The sequence below is a fragment of the Poromitra crassiceps genome (genome assembly GCF_964638095.1).
Source record: "Poromitra crassiceps genome assembly, chromosome: 16".
NCBI classification, from domain to species: domain Eukaryota; kingdom Metazoa; phylum Chordata; class Actinopteri; order Beryciformes; family Melamphaidae; genus Poromitra; species Poromitra crassiceps.
Window position 1 is genome coordinate 29929573 of NC_139645.1, and position 26017 is coordinate 29955589.

The 26017-nt window shown below is 43.0% G+C and overlaps 1 protein-coding gene across 4 annotated transcripts in view; it reads right to left on the reverse strand.

The window, feature by feature from the left end:
• LOC310790985 (T-cell surface antigen CD2-like) overlaps window positions 1-23133 on the reverse strand; it is a 32964-nt gene extending 9831 nt beyond the window's left edge. For all 4 annotated transcript variants that reach the window (XR_014553412.1, XM_083652708.1, XM_083652707.1 and 1 more), the window contains exons 1-3: window positions 23068-23133; window positions 18220-18375; window positions 5269-5394 (exon numbers count right to left, since the gene is read on the reverse strand). Coding sequence is in view for 3 of the 4 variants with exons in the window: in XM_083652708.1 (XP_083508834.1) it covers window positions 5269-5394; window positions 18220-18375; window positions 23068-23116 (331 nt within the window). In the remaining variant the exon portion in view is untranslated. The remainder of the gene's footprint in view (window positions 1-5268; window positions 5395-18219; window positions 18376-23067) is intronic.
• Between the last annotated feature and the right edge of the window lie 2884 nt (window positions 23134-26017).

Consider the following 26017-nt stretch of genomic DNA (forward strand, 5'->3'; position numbering starts at 1 on the left):
GTTGTTTAAAACAGTCATGTTCAATTGCAAGACATAGAAAAAGAAAATAGTATTGAAATAGTATTGTGTACATAGCATGTACAATGGTTTCCAAGCACATAATAATTCTGATTACAGCAATGCAACACAGGCTGATGTCCTGGCACATGGTTTGGGTGTGACACCTTTGTTGCCTCTGACTGATGTTTAGATGCTCAATCAATACAGCTTGCTGCAGTCAACTTCTATAAGCTTGCTTACAGATGTATTCATTTTGTCCAGTAGTATGTATTACTACTCCAGACAGCTAGCCTCCATTCCAAGTCCAGCCATAACGTTACACATCTCTGGACAGATAAACAATCACTGTCCAGTTAATCAGCTAGCTAGTCAGGTACATTAAAAATACATGTCATGGAAGTTGCCACCTATTCACATATCATACGGCTAACCTCGGTAACGCTACGTAAACAACCTGACTGACAAAGACGCAATGAAACTGACAGACAGATATTGAAAGGACGATACCAAGGAAACACAACTGCAACTCAAGACAGCTTTATACCTCAAAACGCTCACTAAGCATAGACATTCTCAGCAATAATGTCATGCTAACACTAAACACGTTAAAGCGATGAATCATCACTCATAACGCTACTAATACCAGCCAATCTCTGACCCAGTACAACAGTAGCCCTACAGTAACGCCATATTCATATAAATTTGATTGATTGATTGGAGTAGTAACGTTCATAGCTATCCGATAGCTAAAGCTCCAGGGTCTTACAATAACGTCACATAGGCCGTCATGTCACGTTCAATATAATGACTGTTATTCTATTATTACTATTACTATTACTATTATACAAACGTGCCCTTTGTACTTGATTTAACGTTAGTTCGTGAAGCTAGTTTGTGAGGCTGTGTGAAGTACCTCACTCATAACGCTACTAATACCAGCCAATCGCCTGACCCAGTACAACAGCAGACCTACAGTAACGCTATATAGCGTTAAATAATAAAATGTAGGCTAATGATTCATTGACATACTTTTGATAGCCCCGGTCGTGGCTTCAGCCTGTGCTGGAACATTGGTAGCAATGAAAGCTAACGCTAGCTAGCCCTGATACGTTAGCCAGCTACTAACTTAACTGTACTAAGACTGGACACGGTCTTTATAGCTTACGTGAGCTGTAACGTTAGTCAAATTACCCCTTACGCTAGCGGGTTAAATAGCGATTTAGTTTATTTGGGGAAATTGAATGAAGCAGCTAGCTAACATTAGCTAACCTAGCTAGCGTCAGTTAGCTCACTGGGAGAGCCTGTGTACTAACATGGGGATCATGTCTATCGTAACATGCTATGAAATGTCTCATAAAACCAACAAAACTTATATTTTATGTCGATTTACTTAAAGTGGCCACTTACCTGAAGCTCGTATTCTTTCCAAACTACCAAACTACACTGCTCTGTTTGTCTGTATTAGGCGGAAGAAGTTTCTGGTCAATTGTCAATTGTTTTATTCGATACGATCCGATATTCAGTGGGAGGGGACTGGGTCTAACCTGATTGGCCAGTCCGCTCAGATTTATGGCCCCAAGTTGACATGGTTGGGTGGCAGAATTCGTACTCGTAAAGAAAATCTGTACTTGTAAACAGACATCCAAGCTCGCAATATGAATTTGTCCGTGGTGCTTTCAGGGTCGCACACGAACGTAGGAAATTTGCAAGTGCTGCATTCAAGGTCGCACACGAACGTAGGAAATTTTTGTACTTGTAAAAAATATTTTTGAAGACGCACAAATTCTATCCGTGTGTACAAAACTTATTCCCAGATGCACAAGATATGTCTACAGATACAAAAATGGGTTGCCGATACAAAAATGGGTTGCAGATGCACAAAACTTTCTCTCAGATGGACAAGATATTTTTACAGGTACAAGTTTTATTTACAGACATACAAGTTCAAAGTTCAAGTTCAAAGTTTACAAACAATGTTTCTCAAGCTCAAAATACATATGGCACTTTATTGATTCCATACACCTCCACCACCCTCCGTTTTAAAGCAGACTCAAACGTTAACTTTATCACAGGAATGCGGGTTTAACGATGTTTTGCGTTCTACATTAAATGAAGACATTACCGTTTTTGTCCGCTTGCTTTATTTTGTATGATAGATACGTATTGGCCAAGTATATTAACATTTAAGAGCGAAGAGTTTCAGGAAGTGACACAGAGCAGCAGTGTGCTGTATGTGGTGAAATGCAGAGAGAGTTCTCTCTCTCTCTCTCTCTCTCTCTCTTTCTCTCTCTCTCTCTCTCTCTCTCAAAGGCCGGGCTCGCCCCCGCTCGTGCACGAGCCGAGGGAAATCTCCTATTTCTCGCCGAGAAGAGCCTGGTGACGCGAGGTTAGAAATCTCCGAAACGAAAATCAAAATTGTAAATAAGAGTTATTTTTGATAAACTGAGCACACAGGGGTGATTTAAATACTTACTTTGACCGACTCAATTTTTTTCTCAACTTCCAAAACTGTCATATTAACCCTTAACGGGGGTATAGAGCTCAAACAGCTCTCTTGATACCACTGTTGAAACTATGGTGCATTGATATGAACGGTGAACAGACCATTTAGCTAGGTGTACATTATCACTGTACAATATCACAAAATAATGGACACCTTGCAGCCAATCAGAATCGAGTATTCACCCATGGTATAAGCACAATTATGCAGCCCCTGGTTTACTGTAAAGCACAGACAAAACCGCATGCCGTACAAAGCAGACAAACAATGAGAAACAACGAGAAATACTATCCTGGAGTATGAATGCATGTTTGATTGTTCAATAGCCAATGTTTTATGGAGTTGGAGAAGGAGTTGAGAGATGTGATGTTTCTCAGTTCTACGGGTATAATGTTCCAGGTATGTGCTGCTCTGTAGGAGAAGGCTGACTGCCCAAAGCTACTTCTCCTATGTGGAATTTTCTCCTCTGGTAGAGGCTCTGGTAGATGAATTTTGGATTTGTGAAATGAATTCCTTGAGCGGAGGGGGGGGCCAGACCATGAAAAATTTCATACACAAGTAAAATATCTGCAAATCTGATCATGTTTTCCCAATTTAAAAAGTCATATTTAGTTAAGATTTTACAGTGGTGATATGAGTTCGATTTTTTGTCCAGTGTTTTCAGGGCTCGCTTATAAAGTGTTTCTACTGATTTTAAAGTAGCTTTACCTGTCTGTGTCCAACTAGTGAGACAGTAATTAATATGTGAAAAAATCATAGCATTGGCATACAATTTTGAGGCCTCAGTAGTCAGATTGTTCCTGATATATTTGAAATTTGCCAGGTTGAATTTGATTCGGTTGGCAACTTTTTTAACTTGTTTTTTAAATGTTAGCTGGGAGTCTATTATTATGCCTAGGTATTTAAATTCTTGCACGACTGCAAGACTGCTCCCTGCTACCAACACATCTGGGTCTGGATCTCTGTTTGCAGACTTGGAAAAGAACATACATACAGTTTTGCTTACATTGAGGTGTAGACATGACTCAGTTAACCAGTTTGATATATTGACCATTGCAGCTGACAGATCTGCTGCAGCTTGTGCCTTATTTTTTGCATGTAGATATATGATCGTATCGTCAGCATACATCTGACAGGTTACATTAGGTGGACAAACATCACAGATGTGTTATTTTGAAAAACTCTGACCAGTTGTTGTTGCTAGCGGACATGGGTAGTTGTGAGGAGCCGATGGGAGGTGCTAAACACAGTCGCACTAATGATAAGAGAGCTGATATTCCCTCGAAAACATATTTTTCCTGGTTGGAAACACAGCATTAAGCAGCAGGACTGCAGACTGTGCTTTCAAAAAGGCTCTTTATCGTGAGTGGGAGCACGTAGCTGACGTCTGATAACGTTATTGTAGCTAATCAGAGGCTAATGGGCACGGCTACATTACAGTTTACCATCTCATACAGAACAAGTGGCTGTGAAAAGGCAACCAGCCAGCCATCACTTACAAATAATGAAATGGTTATTTGATTGAAGGTTTAAGGGGTAAATTAATGTCTATATCTGACGTTACTGGTAAAGGTTGCTGAGCTACTATTTCATCACCAAGCCACAAGTGCAACGCTTGTTAGTGTTTTTGCAAGTATGGTTTCACCTGTCGAGAGCTGGAGGCAGAGCTAAATTATATGGAGGCGGCCGCCTCGTAATTGTCTATGCAGGAAAAAACCCTGTCAAAGCATCGTCTTTTCTCTCATCTATTTGAGGCTTAATTGGACCATAATTTACAAAATGAACATCATGCTGTTTTAAAGAAGACTTGAAACCTAGAGATTGAGATCATGAACTCATTAGCAAACCAAATTCATAAATCAAGTGAGAAGTAAGCTCATTTTCCCATTGACTTCTATACAATCTGACTTCGTTTTGTATAAACAGGTGAGTTACATAAACATTTACTTCCCGTACAGTTTCATGAACGGTGAAATAGGGACCAAAACCATTTTTTTAAACAGGTTGTAAACATGCTTATTTCTGCTGTAAAGTTGGGCATTTTAACATGGACTTACTCGCTTTTTGAGCCAGCCTCAAGTGGCCATTCGAGGAACTGCATTATTTGCACTTCTGCTTTCATGTTTCCCAGTCAGAGGTTGCCGCTTATGGAACACAGTGTATTTTAAGAGGAGAAATGTCCAATCGCAGTGGTACATCAATTCTAGGTTATGAAGAGACTGGCTTGCACTTTTAAAAACTCAATGAGGCGGTTGTAGTAGGTGTAGTTCTGTGTGGATCGGTGCTCTCTCAGTTCAGAACTGGGTTTACGAACAAAACCAGTCCGAACTCTTCTCTCTCTCCTCTCATACCAAGTGACGAGCAGTCTTCTCTTCCAGTTTTCACCTCCAAGCAAAATCCTCTTTTCAGGTATAAAGCTAGCATCAAATCCTCTTCTGTATCTTCCCTCTGTGTCTCCGGTCCGGATCTTCTCTTGCATCTACATATTTCTCTCCTGACATCCTTCATTTATATTTTTTCAAGCATCTATATTCACTTTTCTAATTATTCCTCTCCTGTCTAACATTGAGTCTCAGCTTGGCTTTACTTTGCGTCCGGAGGAAAAATGACGTCGCTGCCTGTCGCACTAATGCTGCCTTCATGGGCTGTCAGAAATAACAGTCATGAAATAGCAGTGGGCTACACTTAATTAAAAGCAAGTGGTGAATCACACACAACTCCACATCACCGACTTGAAACTGGACAAACTGCCAACATAAAACACTTACAGATGACTTTGAGCTTAGTCTGGCTGTTGAGGTGGTTGTTGATCTCTGCTGTGTACGATCCACTGTCTTCTCTGGTCAATCCTGTGATCTTCAGCTCTCCAGTTGAAATGTTCAGGTCACCACGATCTATGGAGCAACATGGTTAGGGTTCGCTTATCAACAGAATTCTTCTCAACAGAGTTCTTAACATGGTTAGGGTTAGCTTCTCAACAGAGTTCTTAACATGATTAGGGCTAGCTTCTCAACAGAGTTCTTAACACATTCAGTGCCACAGCGCTTCAGTAAAATTGTCTGGAGCCTGTGCCAGATTCACTTCCATTCAGTTGAAAACAGCTATAGAATTTTTTCTATTATGGCTATATTAACAGGGCTGGACTTTAATGAAACATTGAACACTCCTGCTTCTTCCAAAGAAGAAATTTTGTTTCTAGACAGTTCCATTATGAAATTACAGCCTCTCAAAAAAGTGCACTTTCAAGGGTTTTCTGTCGTTTTTTTAGTTTCCAAGATATAGGCCCTTTTATGAATACCTTTTGCACTCTAATTTCGAGCACATTCACTGACTCTGGCTGGTGTTTTCTGATGTGGTGGCGTGTGGTGTGGTTTCTGTGAAGCCTGTGTGCCACACACCCCTCCCCCCCCCCCCCCCCCTCCCCCCTCTCCCCTCTCTCCCCTCTCCACCTCTGAGCTGCGGGCTCCTCCCACACGCACAGAGTTTGTTTTCTCGTTTTTGCCCCGGACAGATCCCAGCGCCCATCAAGAAGGAAATGATGCGCGCTGGCAAACGCGACTGAACGAAAAGGCTTGCTTTCTAGGAAATCGTGTGGAGATAGATAGAAGCATAAGAGCTCAGTTGTGAGCGCGGATGCAGCCGAGCCCACTGTCCGCTGTAGACAGAGCAATATATACGGCTCTGGCTGAAGCATGCATCCGTTTCCACTTTGATCGCCGCTTTCTCCGCTGTCTCCTGTACAAAGTAAAGGATCTGAGGTGGGTGGAGCAGCTCCTGTGACGATGTTTAAGGTGGCGCCGTGTGATCCCTTGAAGGGATTCATGCTCACTGGCTAGGTACGACCTTAAACAGCAGAATTATGGAATAATATGAATTATGATTTTAGGACGTCCACAGACGTCCTTGGCACTCCTCGTTACTTTTTTTAGGACGTCCACAGACGTCCTTGGCACTGAATGTGTTAACATGGTTAGGGTTAGCTTATCAACAGAGTTCTTAACATGGTTAGGGTTAGCTTATCAACAGAGTTCTTAACATGGTTAGGGTTAGCTTCTCAACAGAGTTCTTAACATGGTTAGGGTTAGCTTCTCAACAGAGCTCTTAACAAGGTTAGGGTTAGCTTCTCAACAGACTTCTTAACATGGTTATGGTTAGCTTCTCAACAGAGTTCTTAACATGATTAGGGTTAGCTTCTCAACAGAGTTCTTAACATGGTTAGGGTTAGCTTCTCAACATAGTTCTTAACATGGTTAGGGTTAGCTTCTCAACAGAGTTCATAACATGGTTAGGGTTAGCTTGTCAACAAGGTTCTTAACATGGTTAGGGTTAGCTTCTCAACAGAGTTCTTAACATGGTTAGGGTTAGCTTGTCAACAAGGTTCTTAACATGGTTAGGGTTAGCTTATCAACAGAGTTCTTAACATGGTTAGGGTTAGCTTATCAACAGAGTTCTTAACATGGTTAGGGTTAGCTTATCAACAGAGTTCTTAACATGGTTAGGGTTAGCTTCTCAACAGAGTTCTTAACATGGTTAGGGTTAGCTTCTCAACAGAGTTCTTAACATGGTTAGGGTTAACTTATCAACAGAGCTCTTAACATGGTTAGGGTTAGCTTCTCAACAGAGTTCTTAACATGGTTAGGGTTAGCTTATCAACAGAGTTCTTAACATGGTTAGGGTTAACTTCTCAACAGAGCTCTTAACATGGTTAGGGTTAGCTTCTCAACAGAGTTCTTAACATGGTTAGGGTTAGCTTATCAACAGAGTTCTTAACATGGTTAGGGTTAGCTTCTCAACAGAGTTATTAACACTCCGTCGGGTTCCCGGCAGTGCACTCAGTTTGAAGTCGATCTGCCGAACGGTCCTCGAGATAAACCGCTATTCGTGTTACCGGTAGATGACGCTATGACTACCGTAAAACTTCAAATAAACACAGAGTCCCAAATAGACGGCGGTCCCTTATAGATGCTGTGTCTGGCACATATTTGGGTAAATAAACGCTGGTTCCAAATAGACGCCGGGTACTTTTTCATTACAGTATGTTTTTGTGTTGCGCTCAGACTGAATTAACAGGCACGGTAATGACGTGTGTTTTTGGCGGAAGTCAGTCATCTTGTTTGGCAAGTGGAGAGATTGTACTTTCTCCCCTTGTCAGACAGTCTGGTTAGAGGGCAGCTATAACAAATTGAGCTGTAAACTGAAATCCACTCTTCAACTTTAATCAGGTTCCCTACACGCGCACAACGCACTGAGCGTAGGGCACCAAGTGTCGCCTAGGGCATCATCCAGAGCAGGAATACCACGGTCAAACAGACAGTGTGGTGGATGCCCCGCAGTTTGGTAATGCTGCCCCTTCTAAAATTAACTCTCCCCTTAAAACAAAGTTGCGGGACCTCCTCATTAATTACATGCGACGCAGTAAACAAACTCATGTTTCCCTCGTCACCAGTCATGCTGGACATCAGTACAAGTGCGAGATTCCTCCAATTCCCGCAAATATGTAACGTAGCCTAGGTAAATACAGTGTTGTGTAGTGGAAGCCATCATCTTGCTCTATAATGATCAGAACGGGTGTTGTTCAAACTGAACATTTATTTCTTCAACATGCTGCAGCAGAAAGGGAGATAAACAGCGGACTTTTCAGGCCATCTTGCAATACACTGTTTCCGTAGTTAAGCTACTGTACTTCCCTGCATATGGCAGATACTTCCTTCTTGGAGTTTCAAAATAAAGCGCCTCTGCTTCTAACATGAAATAATTCAGGCATCTCAAGTAAAACATAACAAAATTACTATTACCAGATTTCTCAATATATATATACACACACACACACACACACACACACACACACACACACACACACAGAGACGATTGCATTTGTGAATTTTTCTTGGTAGGGGGTGGGGGCACAATGAAAAAAAAGCGCTTAGGGCACCCTAATGGCCAGCAGCGGCGCTGACATTAATCCAAAATAACAAAGACCGACAATACCAAAATAAAAGCAAATCAGTCTCCTCTTCCTCCTCACAAAATCTACACAAGTCAAAAATGTTTAGGAAGGAGCGCTTCCTGGACTCAAAAAGTTGTTTGTTTGAGGTGCTCTTTGGATAGGGATACCGATATGCTGAAGAAATACAAAAAACTCCAAGGCACTCTCATTAAGGTTAAAATGCCTTTATTTGCATGGCAATGTCATAATACACTTTAAAAACCAAACTTCGACGTGTTTCGGCATCAAGCCTTCGTCAGGAAGTCAAACAGATATCAAACAGATCGCATGCCACACCCGGTCCTTATGTAGTGGTGTTAAGCCAATAGGAAACTGCCACAGAAGGTGTTGTTGCTTCGAGAGGGTGTAGAGATATATAAAAACCAATAGATGGCGACATTCTGGTCTACAGTACATCAAAGGTCACATAAAGGATGACATAGTGAAACCTATACAGACAAAACAATGGTTTTGGGCCACAATATTAAGCACTCACACTGTTGGATGCTCCATTTTTAAGCCTTGTGTGTGTGTGTGTGTGTGTGTGTGTGTGTGTGTGTGTGTGTGTGTGTGTGTGTGTCACACAGGAGGTTATTCTAGTGAGGGAGAGGAGGATGGTCCTCCATTTTATAGAAGAGATTGGGGATTTTATATATAATTTTTTTATTTTTATAAAATATCAATCAAATGTGGTTTTTCTGATGTGCGGACGCTCCTTTTTTCATTCATTATACTTAAATGCTTCAACAACAGTGACACCTGTAGGGCACTGATGGAAAGGAGAGCTCCATGCAGACAGGAGTCTGGCCCGGCCCTCAGGTACAAAAACATTACCCCTGAGAGCGTTTATTTCTTTGATAATTTATCTAATGAACCATGAACCATGAACCAATCATAATATGATTGGTTGAAAAACTCTTGCAATTCACAGGGAACAGTGAAATTATGTGTTTTTCAACCAATCATATTTAGCTGAAGCCTAAACCGCCCTTACCAATCAAGTAATTTATTCAACCAAATTGGTTGTTGATTGGATAGATTGCTAAGATTGACATTGTATTGTCCAATGATGAATGAGTCTGAAAAACTTGTGGAATCCAGCTCCATTGTCTACTAGGAAGTGATGACCTCAAGTAGGCTAATAGATAGATTTACAGACAGTAACACCATATCGTCGCTGTTGTGCCAGGACCTCGAATGTCACTTTTTTACTTTTTTTCATAAATCAGTGCCATTGGTCACCCTTCACGTCTCTGTGTGTTTCTTACCAAATGCAACCAATGGAAAAGCATTCAAACGAGCTTGTGAGTAAATCTCGTAATGCCATTCGCCCTCAATCTGTCAGTCAAACCTCGAAATTCGTCCCCTACCTCCGTCTGTACACCCAACCCCCCCCCCCCCCCCCCCCCACGCAGGACAGTAAACCCGGAAAAGTCACACGGCAGACGTGCTGTATATTTCTGATATCGTTTTGACTAATTCTGGCTTCATCTGACGTTAATAGATCAATACAATGTTTTCCAGTTATTCCTAGGCTGCAAACTTGTTTTAACATGCAAATCAGAGTGGTTTATGACGAGAATAAAGTAACGTTAACGCTACATTATGTCAGACTGTTCTCACCCCATGCCAAAGCCCCCGCCTCGGCCATGAGAGGCGAGGGGCACTGCTGCTGCTTGGGGCTCGTGCATGAGCATACCACTCTCTCCCGCCTGACTGGCCGGGAGAGAGTGCTTCCAAGTCGGACTGATAATATAAACAACATCATTTGAGCTTATCCAGGTAAGATATTAATAAAGTAATGACACATTCAGCGGGAAACTAACTATAATTAAGACATGTGCCAACTTTGACGACGTTTGGTTCAGTATTTTAAGAGCAAACAGGTTTTTTTAACTTCCTGAAAAGTTGCTGTTTTGGAGATTCGAGGTCCTACCGCGACAGCGACGATATTATACTTTCCCCTTCCTCTTTTCCTTTTTTTTTTATCAAGCAGTAAGTTAGCTCACAAGCCAGACATTGTATTGTGCGAGCGGCCCAACACGACTTTCTACAACACGAGTTTAGAGAGGGCGGCGCTGTACACACGGAGGCTGAAATCTCAACAAAGCAAACACTGGGATACTGCAACGTCATCGTCTGCACCAGCACCGGTTACAGACGGTGTAAGTGCCAAATGTGTTCTGGTCATATTTCTGGTTGATTTTTGTGCTGTCATATTTTTATTTGTCCATGGGGTGTCGCTGTGCCATGTTACCTGGGCTCAGGTATTCTATATAGGTGCTGCCTTTTCCACCACTGTGTTTGACCCGGAAGGGCAATTGGTTTTTGACCGTGTCGCTACCGTGTCGTGCAGCAGTGGGAACATTTATTTGGTGTGCTGTCTCTGCCTTTTACTTTCTGTTGAAAATAACTTTGCTGTATCGGTGAAATTGAATAAATGGATGGGTTCCGAACATCAAGGACAAGCCTTTTTTGTCGTTCTTATGCAGCACTCAATGCAAATGGTATCGTATGTAACATCAGCTGTAGCGAGCGCGTCACCCAGGTCATCCACGGTTTAAGCACCTCAGTAGCTTACAGTATTAGGCCATGTTCACATTACGGGCAAATCTGATTTGCTGATAAAGTCATTAATCATCATTATCTTGATTGTTTTCCCAAATCTCATTTGGGAGTGTGTCCGCACTGCCACAAATCTGATTTTCAAGTCGGATCTGTGTGTCCAGACCTAAACAGCCTATGTGCATGGGTTGCTATGGTAACGACGTGGGCGTCAGTAAATATGTACGTTGGTGACGTGGTCTTCCTGCGCAGAAGCATTTGATGACGAGTTACGAGTGACGTTCCAATCAGATTTGGTGGATCTGCGCGTCCGCACTCAAGTCACATCAGTCGAAAGCAGATTAGAAACTACCTCCATATGTGATTTGGGACAAGTGACACAAATCAGACTTGGAGCGTCCAGACTCATAAAACCAATCTGGATAAAGTCATTAAAGGACGGCTTTACCGTGGGGAATATGAATATATATTAAATCTCACGCCCCTAAGGTTTTCGAATCCGTTGAAATTTTTGAAATTGGAGGTCCACTGCCAGAGATATCAAGCATCTCTCACATATTTTTTGGGCCAGCCGACGCGTTTCGCGTCATCTGGCCCAAGTCCGCCTTGCGGAAGTCGAGGACCTATGAACTACAATTGTTGTGAGCCATGGTCCCGCCTCTAGAGGTCCTCCACGCCCCTTCAGAGGTCTTGAACAAAACCAAAAGGCAGCCATCTTTTTCCACCACCTAGCCTGCTGTAGCTAGGTAAGCTTTCCATACCTCCTTGCAAAGAGACGATTTTCTCGGGAACGGAAGCACGGACAGACACGTGACTGGCGGCATTGGAAAGCTCGTCAAATTTTACATCTAGTAGTAGGTGCGTTGAAGTAACGAAATCAACGCTGAGCAATGTACCCGTTTTTACACATTTTTACATAAAATAGTTCCAACATCAGATGCGCGTAACTCCTACGAAAATGCCTTAAAATGCATGAATTTTTTTTTATGAAGACATCTCCTGACATATATACTTCGGTTTAGATTTGGTGCAATTTGGAGGCAATTTTATTTTCGATTTTTTTCTCTATATGTTTTATTGTCGAAGCCTTCTTCTTCTTCTTGTTTGAGTTTTATGGCGGTTGGCAAACATATATGTGCATTACCTCCACCTACTGGAGTTTGATATCAGCCAAATGCCTGAGGGGTGGGCATGGAAACGAAGGCCACGCGAGCCCAGTGCATTGTGGGAAATGTAGGATTTCGAGTCCCCGCACCCGCACCTCCCCCCCCCACACACAGAGTGGATTTCTGCTGATATCTCAGGCTGTAAACAACCAATTTCAAAAATTTCAACAGATTTGAAAACCTTAGGGGCGTGAGATTTAATATATATTCATATTCCCCACGGAAAAGCCGTCCTTTAATAGGTCACTAAAGTTCACAAATCAGATTTGGCCTCCTAGTCTGAACATGGCCTTAGACTGGGCTCCTTTAACAGACGGCATGGATGTGCAAGTAAGTCAATTAATTTCAAGTTATCCGGGCCTTCTAGTAAATTCGGCGTGCAAATGGTCCACCAATCGTTTTGTATTAATATGTTTCATACTGCATAGCCTGTAATTTTTCCTAATAAAAACCGCCACCTTAAACTCCCACATTTTTAAACTGAATTTGGCCCGTAAATCGATGGCTGACAGCGAGCTCATTTTTAAAGCGTGAGTGGTGATATTTATACCATATGAAAGTAGAAGAAATAAGGAATCGATTGGGACCAAGCATGTCAACCTAACATGTCGGGAAGGGGGGAATAAATAACGCTCCAAAGTTGATGAATTGGAATGTAACTAAACGAGTATGTTGATAGAGGGGAAGGGAAGGCACACGCTGTTTCCAGATGCAAGAAAGTGTAATTTAACGCTATTTGACAACAGTTTCGGCCGTAGCCTTTGTCAAGTCTCATACAAACACAGTGCAAGCCAACCATTATAAAGACAGGTGGGCTGATTGAATGGACAACACCTGTCCTGTGAAAGCACACCTGAGTGTGATTACAATATCAGTCATGCAGTAATTGATAGTATTCTGTTACATCACCACACGGCCATCTTGGTAGGAAAATAACAGGTGATTGCAGTGGCGGCTCTAGCCAATTGTGGCTGGGGGGGCTAAGGGGGGGCTTAAATATTTACAGCGGGGGCTAACTTTTTCTACATAAATAGACAGTGGTTCTCTTCTCAACCTGTGGTACAGGTACAACTGGTGGTACGCGGGGGCCCCTCCCTCTCATACATTCATATGGTGGTAATTTCTCAGGTACTTGTGTAAAAAGGTTGAGAACCACTAATATAATAAATAATAATAATATTGATAGGGTGTGAATTAGGCTCTACTATTAGACAAGGAGGGCCCACTGCTTTTCCATTGAGAGCCAAATCCCCAACCCAACATTATGCATGTAAGTGCTTCAATGAGCTGAACACTGACTGTGTATTTAGCCCTATGTCACACTGTATGTTGAGACTGATGAGTCCAGTTACACAAGGCTATATGCAGCACACACATTTAGATGGTAAATCAAGAGTTTATATTCACAAGTTACACAAAATATTTAAAATGTGCTATATTTGAGATACAAATTAGGCTAATCACTGCATACATATAGGCTATATGTAAATAAACAGTGCCACATACACAGGCACATCCATTCATCAATAGTCTGTGCCTGAGTAAAAAGAAATAGAACCATTCATATAGACTGCACTATATAACAATCACACCAGTGACAAGACTGTATAGTGACTGAGCTGGACAACAGGCGTTTTGATACTTTTATCAAAACCAGCTCAGTGGCCTTGTGGTCTGAGTGTCCGCCCTGAGACTGTGAGGTTGTGAGTTCGATCCCCGGCCGAGTCATACCAAAGACTATAAAAATGGGACCCATTGCCTCCCTGCTTGGCCGGCCCGGGGCAGCGCATGGGTCAGACCAGCCACGGAGATGTGTAAATGCTCTGTTCAAGGAGGCTGGGAGTTTTCACTTCTACTATGATGAACAGAGCACCAATACATCGATCAGTGGATTATTTTTTAAATTAATTTATATTTTTAGAATAAACTTCAGAATATTTGTGTATTAGCCTAGTTTAGTTGTTAAGTTTTTGTTTTTCTCCAAAGAAATTTCCAGGGGGGGCTTAGGGGGGGCTTGGCTAATTTCAGGGGGGGCTCAAGCCCCCCCTAGCACCCATCTGGAGCCGCCACTGGGTGATTGTGATCAATTTACAGGTGATTACAATCAAGTGACACAGCCAATGTGTATTGGTAGGAAAGATGCTTGTGACATCATCGGAATACTATACTATGAATAGGCTACATTTAGACAGTAGATTAATCAGAACATTGATGTCACAGGCTGCTGTATACCATATCATGAATCTATGTGAATAAATAGATTTATATAAATAGCCTAATGCATAGAGATAAATCCTGAAACAAGAAGAAAAAAGAAGAAAATAGCTGGTTGGTACAGTTGTAGCCTAAGCCTAAGCCAGTGGTTTTCAAAGTGGGATCCCTAGCAAAAAGGGGGGATAATCTATTTTCACTATAATTCCATCCATAAGTAACACAATTTAAGGTAGTGTAGAAGTGAGTAACTAAGGTAATAACCATAACAGCACAAATAATTGACAACAATCTTGAAATATATATACAGTTCTCTGCTGCATATTCGTTCTCCCACACCCCTAGAGCCTCTGGCCGTGGCGGTGGCACTGGTATCCTCATCTCCCCCAAATGGACCTACACTGTCACCTCTCTCTCTCATCTGTCTATCTCATCTTTTGAGTCCCATGCAGTTGCCGTATCCCTACCCATCAAGCTCAACATTGTGGTAATCTACCGCCCGCCTGGTCCGCTCGGTCACTTTCTGGACGAGCTGGACACCCTCCTCTCCGTCTTTCCTGAGGATGGTACTCCACTCATCCTTCTGGGAGACTTCAACATCCAGCCAGTAACCTTACAATCTCTGTCTTTCCTTAACTTCTTCTCATCCTTTGACCTTTACCTCTCTCAATCTCCTCCTACTCACAAAGCAGGGAATGTGCTGGACCTGGTCTTCACCAGATCCTGCTCCACCTCTAATCTCACTGTGACTCCTCTTCCTGTATCCGACCACCACTTTATCACCTTCTCCCTTCCCATCCCCCTCCCCTCCTCCCACCCATCTCCCCCTCACTCTACCACCACCCGACGCAATCTAAACACTCTCTCACCCGACTCCCTCTCTTCTACCGTCCTCTCCCTACTTCCCCCTGCCGAGCAATTTGCTCTCCTGTCCACCGACGAGGCTTCCACTACTCTTCTCTCCTCTCTCTCCACCGCTCTTGATTCTCTTTGCCCACTCACCACTAAGCCTGCCCGATCTTCTCCCCCTTCTCCTTGGTTGACTGAATCTCTGCGAACTTATCGAACTGAGCTTCGGGCAGCTGAGAGAAAATGGAGAAAATCACATCTCCCTGAAGATCTCTCTTCCTACCACCTTATCCACTCAAACTTCACTGATGCTGTCTCTAAAGCAAAAACCTCCTTCTTCATCTCTGAAATCCAGTCCTCTGCATCCAATCCCAGTAAACTGTTCGCCACCTTCTCCACGCTCCTCAACCCTCCCTCCCCTCCCCCTCCCTCCTCCCTCTCTGCTGATGATTTTGTAACCTTCTTTACTAAAAAGGTGGATGACATCAGCTCCTCCTTCCATCCTCCAGGCACCCTCACTAACACTCCCGACTCCAATCCTGCTCCTCGGCCCCCTGTCCCTGGATTTCCTTCCTTCTCCCCTCTCTCTCCTGATGAAGTGCTTAAACTCATCAGCTCAAACCGAGCCACTTACTGCCCCCTCGATCCTATCCCTTCCTCTCTCCTCCAAACCATCTCACCTAACATATCTCCCTTCCTCACTACCTTCATTAACTCCTCTTTGTCCTCTGGTCTTGTCCCGCCTGCTCTAAAGACTGCAAGAGTCAAGCCTCTGCTTAAGAAACCCTCCCTTGACCCTACTGCTATTCACAACTACAGACCTGTCTCTCTTCTCTCATTCCTTTCCAAAACCCTCGAACGAGCAGCGTCCGAACAACTTTCTCTCTATCTCTCCCAAAATGACCTCCTGGACCCTCTGCAGTCCGGTTTCAAGGCCTCTCACTCCACTGAGACAGCTCTTCTTGCTGTCACAGAGGCCCTTCACACTGCTAAGGCCTCATCCCTGTCTTCTGTTCTTGTCCTCCTTGACCTGTCTGCTGCCTTCGATACAGTCAACCACCAAATCCTTCTTTCCACTCTGTCTGACCTCGGCATTTCAGGCTCTGCACTCTCCTGGTTTGCTTCCTACCTCTCGAACCGCTCATACCAGGTCTCATGGAGAGGGTCCCTCTCCAGATCCTGTCCTCTCACCACCGGTGTCCCCCAGGGCTCAGTCCTGGGCCCCTTACTTTTCCTTCTCTATATAAGATCTCTTGCCTATGTGATCTCTTCTCATGGCTTTTCCTATCACTGCTATGCTGATGACACCCAGCTTTTCCTTTCCTTCCCCCCCTCTGACACCCAAATCGAGGCTTGCATCTCTGCATGCCTCAAAGACATTGGCGACTGGATGTCTGCCCACCACCTCAAGCTCAACCTTGGTAAGACCGAGCGACTCTTCCTCCCAGGAAAAGACTGCCCTCTCGCAGATCTCTCCATCTCCATTGACAACACCACTGTACTGCCCTCCCAAACAGCTAAGAACCTTGGGGTGATCCTTGACAACCAGCTGTCTTGCTCTGCCAACATAGCTGCTACAGCGCGCTCCTGTAGGTTCTCTCTCTACAACATCCGCAAAATCCATCCCTTTCTAACTCCTGGTCCAGTCTCTTGTCTCCTCCCGCCTGGACTACTGCAACGTGCTCCTGGCCGGCCTACCTGCCACCGACATCCGACCGCTTCAGCTCATTCAGAATGCTGCAGCCCGTCTGATATTCAACCAACCCAAATTCTCTCACGTCACTCCCCTCTTCCAGGAGCTCCACTGGCTTCCCATCCCGGCCCGCATCAAATTCAAGACACTGGTACTGGCCTACAGGGCAGTACACCAGTCAGCTCCCCGGTACCTGCAATCCATGGTCAGGTTCCAAACCTCTCAGCGCTCCCTTCGCTCCTCCACCAGTGCAGGTCGCCTCGCCCCTCCTTCGCTACGGGGGCTCAAAAGTCGCTCATCCCGATCTCGACTCTTCTCGTCGCTGGCACCTCAATGGTGGAACGAGCTTCCACCTTCGGTCAGGACAGCTGAATCACTGCCGATCTTTCGGAAAAGACTAAAGACACACCTTTTCAGGCTCCATCTGGGCCCTTCTTGATCTAACTTCGTTCTCTCTCTTTCTAAAAAAAAAAAAAAAACTAACCAACCTTGTACCACTAACCTAAACTTGTACCACTGTTCCTTCAGAAGTTGTAGTTGTCATAGACTGTGCTCCATAGTTGATTGCTCTATTGCTGACTTAGTGTTATTGTAAGTCGCTTTGGATAAAAGCGTCTGCCAAATGACGTAATGTAATGTAATGTAACAGTATTTACTCTGAGAAATGAAATAATGAGAAAAGGAACAATTGATGGTTAAAACTGAACAATGATATCACAACAGTCTAATCCTAATGCTAAATTAAAATGAGATATTCCTCTAAATCTGTCTTCAAACTGCAACAGAAAAAAAAACGCCTGAGTTTCCTCCCTTGCTATCAAGCTCAGGAGCCGCCGTGTGTGCATGTGTGTGTGTGTGTGTGTGTGTGTGTGTGTGTGTGTGTGTGTGTGTGTGTGTGTGCGCGTGCGTGCATGTGTGTGTGTGCAAATACCTATAGATTAGTTTTAGCTGTAAAATTCTAAATCAAAGATGGTTGTATAACAAAGTTTGTATATTTATTTTGAGATACATCTAGAACTGATCCATTTTCTTGATTATGTTTCTCTTATTTATCCATGTTATATCCTTTATTATCTCAGAGTAGACTTTGTTCAACTTTCTTTATCAAATTTAAAAACTACAGGACCATTCAGCAAACATGTGAGAGAACAACATGTCCCTCCCTCCCTCTGTTAAATGTGAGTGTTACATCCGTATCTCCCCTGGTCAAACATGGGAAGCTTCAATCACCCACTGTGTCTCAGTTTACCTTTGAGTTGCTTGTAGGGATGCACCTCCTTTCCAAACCAGTCTATGGCCAACGTCTCTCCATGTTTCCACAGTATGGCTGTGATGGAGCCAGTCACAGAGGACAAGTCTGGCCTGAGGACAACACTGCCCCCTAGTTTCCCGTAGAGTGGTGTCTCTGCAATGACAAAAAGTATGGAAGCTGTGACATTTTAAATGTGAGCATTTGCTTTGGCAGTGTCAGGGGGGGCGGAGCAGCAATGCTTCAGCTAAACATCCAACCTGGTCATAGGCGGTGCTAGTGTCCTCTAGAGAGAGAGTGGCATCAGCGGAGGACCAAAATGCGAGACTCATTAGCCAATGAACAGCCAGGAATGGGTCTCGCACTATTTTGCATGCTAAAATAAAGCTGATAATGTACAATTTGATTCAAGGGATGAAAAACCCTTTCAGAGTACAACACAAACTGTCTATTTTGTGACAGTGCTGCTTAATCCAGGACCTTACTTCCTGGAACTCTTGAGAGTAAAAAACTGGTCCATTGGGGTGAATGGAGATGTCGGGACTCTTCTATCTATACGGCTCTGGGCGGTGGTTCTATTAGGCAGAACAGGCCTCGCAGACCAGAGCATTTTATTTGTTATTTTTGTGTGAGGAGCAGTCGGCACTGTGACACTACCAGTATGTTACATTGTTAGATATCAATTCAAGTGTGTTATCAGAGCAGGCAGACCAATGAAGAAGCGTTTTCAGAGTGGCATAGCTAGTACTGCTGCCTTTGTTGGTAGATTAGGTTAGTTTTAGGCATCAGTCACGGTCAGGCTGACCCTCTGCTCACTGATTGGCTTTGATCCGGTCTGAGCCAATCAGAGAACAGAGAGATGGGGCGGGTCTTTGCAGAATGCTGGCTTGAAATATGACTGCCCCTACCTACTCCACCACTTCCACTGAAAACTCTTCAAGTTTCAGAAAGAAATACAGATGTGAATGGGAAGAATCAAACACTTGGCCATTACATCTGTTAACATCCACTCTTCGCCCCTGGTTGGCTTCCTACCTACTGACCTCTTCCTGCCCTCACACTTTGTTGATCTAGTGGCCTTCTTTACGATCTCATTATAGTCGAGTGAGGCTCCACAAGGCAGATCACGTGCGCACTCCACGCTGGGGCCGATGCTTTTATAGTCAGAACGGCAGCCAACCGATCAGCATGTTACATTGTACAATGGTAATAGTGAGAACAGCCCAGGGCTTAAAATTTGGCGCGGGATGGCGGAAATCCCACACATTTTCCCCAATTCCCGCATATTTTCAATTTATAAAGGGGGAGTTATCCCGCAATGGTTCGCGCAGACCGATCTATGTTTGTGCGGAATGGTGCTTAGCAAGCGAAACGGCTGTCTGTCTGACCCACTGAGCACAGACTGTAGAAAGAGATGCAGGATAGCCAAGTGAATGTGATTGGATGAACGTTTGACAGTAGGCCAATCAGAGGCAGAGAGGGGCGGGTCAGGCCTCCGCCTAGCCTTCGCCATCATGGGGAAAAAAATATTGCGTCCCTCAGTCCTCTCTTGACATCAACGCTCCTCTGCTGATTTCTCGGTGGATACAGACAGCTGCTTGCAAACATGATAGCTCGCTGGCTAAAAAGGAAAACTACCTCCTCAGAAGGGGGATCCGCTCAGAAAAAACAAACCGAACAAGTCAAACAACAAGGCACTTCTAGCTGAAATGTCAACACCGAGTAACGTCAGTCAGTGATGTTTAGTGTTACGTTATTGACGATGAAGAATCTGATATCGATAATGACGTTAATTAATAATGTTAATCCTCCTTATGCCGAGTGTCAGTGATGTCAACGATGTCGCCACTCAAATGACGTTTCTCATTAAGCAGCCATGAAAATCTGGTGGAAGCATTTCCAATCAAAAGTGAAACGACCCACAGATGGTTTATAGTCCCTTCAATAGAACTCTCCCCAATGCAAAATTCAAACAGGTTTAGTTGCCAGTAATGCCAGTAAGAAAGGCAGATGTAGTGAGCAAAGATGGATGATTTAATATTCCATAGCTCTGACCTAACCAAATCAAACTGACATCACTATTGTGAACACAAAACAAAGAATACTTCTGATATAATATGATGTTAGTGTTTAGTGTATCACTCAATACAAAAACATAAAGGCTTTCATAGAACCAAAAGCCTATGGCTTAGTCTGCAGAAAAAACACAACAAAAGCCATAGTAATTTAGACTCAGGTGTGCATAAACTACTTCCTTTTTTAAATACAAAAATGTGAAATTACAGTATTATCGCTTATTGGACAGGAGAAGCAGGTATTTGTCGTTATAGTATCGCCTGAAAGAATCCCCCCCAAAGTCTATAGATCCCCCCTATCTGAAGAACATAAGGGGGGAATTTCCCCCTAGATTGCAAAGTGAATTTTAAGCCCTGCAGCCCATGGAAAGTCACAATGAAACGCTATTATGTGCAGTACTGAGTGCGCTTTGACTCTCAAATGGCCGTATATCAGTACATGAATGAATCACCAAACTTGTTTTTACTGAATAGCCGTTTCAGTTCTCAGCCCTGATAGCCTACTCTGTGCTGCTTTTAATCTCTCTCAACACAACACATACTTGTTCAAATGACTAAAAATGAACAGAAATCAAAGTTTTACCACATGGGTCAAGAAATGTGGTGAAAACACAGTGTGAGTGTTTTCCCTGCAAAGAGCAGCGCTCCCTGGGAGCTGTGGAGGTACGCGCTGTTAGAAACATCTTCAGGTACGCGCTGTGCGGTTACAGAGGGCGTGGCCAGCGCATTGACGTAATTTTTGGTGAGCGGCCCTCGCTCCTCCCCCGCGCCTGGCTCGGCATGGCGACCATAAAACAAGCTTAACACTGCTAGCAAAACGTGTTATTCTGATGCATTGGAAGAGCCCTCGTCCCCCCTCACACACCCATTGGATAAAGGATGCCCTCTTCTTTGTCAAATTGGAAAAGATCAAGCATGCTATCTGTGGTTCAAATGAAAAATGTGCACAGATTTGGCATTCATTTTTAGAACATGTTGGCTCTCTCCACCTTGAAGTCATGTCCACTGACTGAGAAAGCCGGATTGAGGGTATGTGTCCTGGTCGCATGTATACTTTTTACAACCCAGTTTAGGTGAAACCACGCCCCCATGTGTCACGTCACTTCCACTCGCTCGCACCGAAGCCAGCAAGCTTGGAAAATACTTTGGAATGATGAATGAAGATCTGCCGTTATGCAGCAGAGCAGATATAATACACTTTAAGCATAATATGACACATTAATTAGGCGGATATATATCACTATGCTATAATATGACATTAGTTAAGTAGTAAAACTGATATTAACATTGTTTTTTCTTGGCTTTTAAATGTAATCATCTCTGATTCTATAGTAGTAGTATATTGGGGGCTGCAGAGTGTCACCCACACAGCCATTTAACGTCACTATGAAAGCAATGCAATTATAATTTTTAAACGGTGATGGTAATCTGAGAAAAATAACAAGTCAATGACCATAACATGATGCTGCATTTGGATTTTGCGACAATCGACTGTATCAATGCACCGCAATTAAAATAACGCTAGTTTTTTTTTGCTCGCAGTCGGATTGCAGGCAGTCTGCAGTAGAAGGGCGTAAAAAACTATGTGTAAGTGGATGATCACAAAAAAGCAAAAAACAAAAAACAAAAGGCAAATGTAGTTCTCAACGTAAGTTCAAACAGGAAGACTATAATATCTTTTACCCTTCCTCAATTCACTTTATATCTCCACTCTTCAATCTACTCACAAGATCATAATAAGCTGTCAATTTCCGGGTTTCAATGAACAATCAGCTGGTTGCCGCCCAGTCTCTGTTAACCAATTGCATAGTGTCACATCACTGCTCTCATCACCTCTCACCCTACGCACCTCCAGTGTAAGCCTATCACGCTGCTCCACAACCCAGTCGTAAGCCAATTGCTTGGAGGCGGGTTCCTTAAATATGCTTGTTTCTGTCTCATTCAGCCTCTCAAACACCGCTGCTGTCAGGCTCGCACCCTCCTCCTTCCCTTCTCCTCCCGGTCATCGCAGACCTATCCGATTTCAGTCGGAAGAGTCTCATCATGATGAGTCTCAGAAGGAAGATCACCAGCACCACCAGTATCTAGACACTGCAGGGGGATATACTGTATCTGGATGCTGATCTGGGCTGATGCTGCTCTCTCAAGATCTCCCTGCGGTGTCTAACCGCCAAAGACTAATAAAAATACTTTATTCTCAACATTCTTTCTGTAGTAAATTATTCACTTTATTGTAATAAATATCACTTTATTCATCCTTTGGTCTCTAGTCTCTCCTGATTGAACTGCACATGTGTCGGAGGAAGCATGGTGCTAGTCTACAGCTCTCCCCAGATCGGCAGAGGGGGTGGAGCAGCGACCAGGCAGCAGAGGGGAATTTGGCAAAGTACAATTGGGGAGAAAATGAGGGGGGAAGCAGAATGATTGGGGGGAAAAACATTTTATCCAGTGAGCTCATAGTTTCAAAAAACTATCTCACTACTACAATAAAATGGCTACTATGGGAATTAACATAATCACACATGAATACAATTGGGCTCATTGAATCATCAAGAGTCTCATCTTTACAGTCATATCCAAATGATTATGACTAATGATTATGAATAATTATGACTTTTTAGCGACCCCAGTATGCACATATATTCAAATAGAAGAAAAAATATGAAATGTATATCCTTTATGTAAAATAAAACAAAAAGTAAATAAACAAACAAACAAATAAATAAATAGTGTTCATACAGTATATAAGCCTGTAAAATAAATCCAAACTTACGGGACTCTGGGCTCTCCGCAGCCAGCAGGCAGGCCCACAACAACCACATCAGAGTTACAGAAGGCCACATCCTCTTCTCTCTAACCTATAGTATATTACAGGATATTACAGTATATTAAAGTATATTACCGGATATTACAGTATATTTCATGATATTACAGTATATTACATTATATTACAGTATATTGTAGTATATTACAGGTTATTACAGTATATTACAGAAATGGATGAAACATGTCAAATAGTTAAAAGTTTAAAGGATTACAGAATATATTAGTGATGGGTGAGTTTGAACGAATCATTCGGAACTTGAGACTCTTTTTACTGACTCGGGAGTCGCGAGTCATCATCTGACTCGACTCGATAGTGTTGCATTATATATTTGAGACATAACTTTTGCTTGGAGAAATAAATTGAAAACTACTGTAGTCAGATATGACTTGAATGCCACTTGTAACATAAAGACAGGAAGTCGCAGACACAAAATCTCCTCTGCTGTTTAATGGTTTACCCCAACATGTTTCGGCGAAAGTGCCTTCGTCAGGGTGTAGTGCAACATCAGTAGGTGTGACCCTTTTTATAGGGCACACCTCAAATCAGTTGCAGGTGAGACATGACATTGAATGTCACTTTTAAAATCACCCCGTTTAACGTTAGTGCGAGCACTATTTTGACTGGCTCGTTTTGGGCGATGTAACAAGCACTCACTTTTGGCACATTGCCACCCCACGTTATCGCCTGAATAATGCATTGAAGGGTTTTCATGGAGTGGAGAATTGCTTTCTGAAATATATCTCTGATCAGGCTCTGATCTTCCAGTTGATGGTTCACCTGATCCAGAGCAGAGAATTGAAGCCTATCTGTTACAGCCCCTGGGCTGGGCGATATGACGATATATATCATTTCACCATAGAAAATGTCTATCGTTTCATATTATGCTCTATCGTTTATATTGCTGTGTTGCAAATCACACTCTTTACGGCAATATTCTCCATCATTCGGAGAACACTTTGCTTTTGTCAGTCTGTTTTTATACACACACACACACACACACACACACACACACACACACACACACACACACACACACACACCAGTCCACACCAGGCTCTGTCAACCAGCCTCTTGCATCTCTCTCTCTACATATATAATATATATATATATATATATATATATATATATATATATATATATATATATATATATATATATATATATATATATATATATATATATATATATGTATGTATGTATGTATATATATATACATACATACACACACACACATACAGGGTTCGAGTTATGGGGCAACCTATTGTTATTATTGTTGTTATTATTATTATTATAGGGAGCCGCAGGAATGAGTCCCGTATACTTCCGGGTTCTTCAGTGGAAAAGTCTATGGGATTTAACATGGGGGTTTCACTTAAATGCATAAAATAAGTTATGTGGTTAACAAAGGTTTATGGAAACACGAATCTGGGTTCTGCATAATAATCTTCACAAATGTAAATAACTTTTATGACTTTTGACTTTTTAACGTAAATGCATTTTTTTTAAACGTGATTTATATAAAACGCTTCAAAAGGCATAAAAGTTATTCATGTTTGTGAAGACTATCAGGCTGAACCCAAAGTCGTATCACCTTATTGTATGCATTTAAGTGAAATCCCCATTCTAAAAGCCCATAGACTTTTCCACTGAAGAACTAAATGGCGGCGATTTCTAGATAAAGGGCTCTATTCTCCCGCTGGCCTTAGGCGCTAAACTGGCGTTAAATGCAAAAAAACCACGATTTGCGCCTGCCTACCCGTGACTCGGGAAGATAGCGTCATGTTTTTACACCCTGAAATGCGCTTTACGCTGAAGAGGCGTGGCGCAGTGCCAGAATAGGCCAGAATGGGCGTTTCGGCCTTAAATAACAGCCTAAAGCGATCTTTCCAACTGCCGTTAATTTTGCGGTTAGCGCTTTTCAAAACCAGGGCTTACTCAGTGCACCGGCCCCGGGGATGTACCCACGGCGTTATTCAATCACTCTTTCTGCCGCTATCTCATTCTCTCTCCCCCCTCTCTCTCTCACTCCCTCTCTCCCTCTCTCTCGCACGTCAATTTCTGCCCCTATAGCGCACTGCAAGCATCAGATCTGAAATGTAGGCTACACCACAGAATGACAGAACCATCACTATTTTAGGCGAAAGTCCACTAATTTATATGGCACTAGGCAGGCACAACAAAAAAGTTGTTATAGCCTACCGTAGTTTTGAGCCCCTGTCATTCAGAGGCTGTTGCATCATCCTAGTCCTACCTGTCTGCCGTGCAGAGGGGGAGAAGAAAAGGCAGCGAGAGAAAACGATGTCCAAACTTTCACCAATCTAATCTCATCATGACATCCAGGGATAGGCTATACTTTTTCTAGCCGATGCGTTTAGGACATTATTCTCACTTTGCTCTTGCTATAGTGTAGCGTATTGACATGCTTGCTGTATATAAACTGCCATGAGATTTGTTTGAGGAGCATAATGGAGACAGACGAAAGTTGGCAGAGAGGGACGGGGGAGCTCAGAACGCTTTGGTCCCGGGGGGCTTTAGGCCTTTTCTGACCGGACTGGATTGCTCCCGTGGAATCAGAGTTTGAAAGGGAATAATGTGATTGGTTTACTGCACATCACCAATGGCCACAGTTGTGAATAATTCTACGCTTAAAAAGGTGTGGTTAAATGGTTAGCGCTGCACATTCTGGGTTTAGCGCCGAGGAGAAATTAGGGAATGCGCCTGACCACGCCCACTAAATAGCACTAAGCCAAGCCATAAACGAAAATGTAAGGCCAGGGGGAAGATAGAGCCCAAAGCCTACAAAAATATATCATCCCTGCGGTACGTTGTTGTTGTTGTTGTTGTTGTGAGATTCAGATTCAGATTCAGATTCAGATTCATTTATTAAGGACCGCAC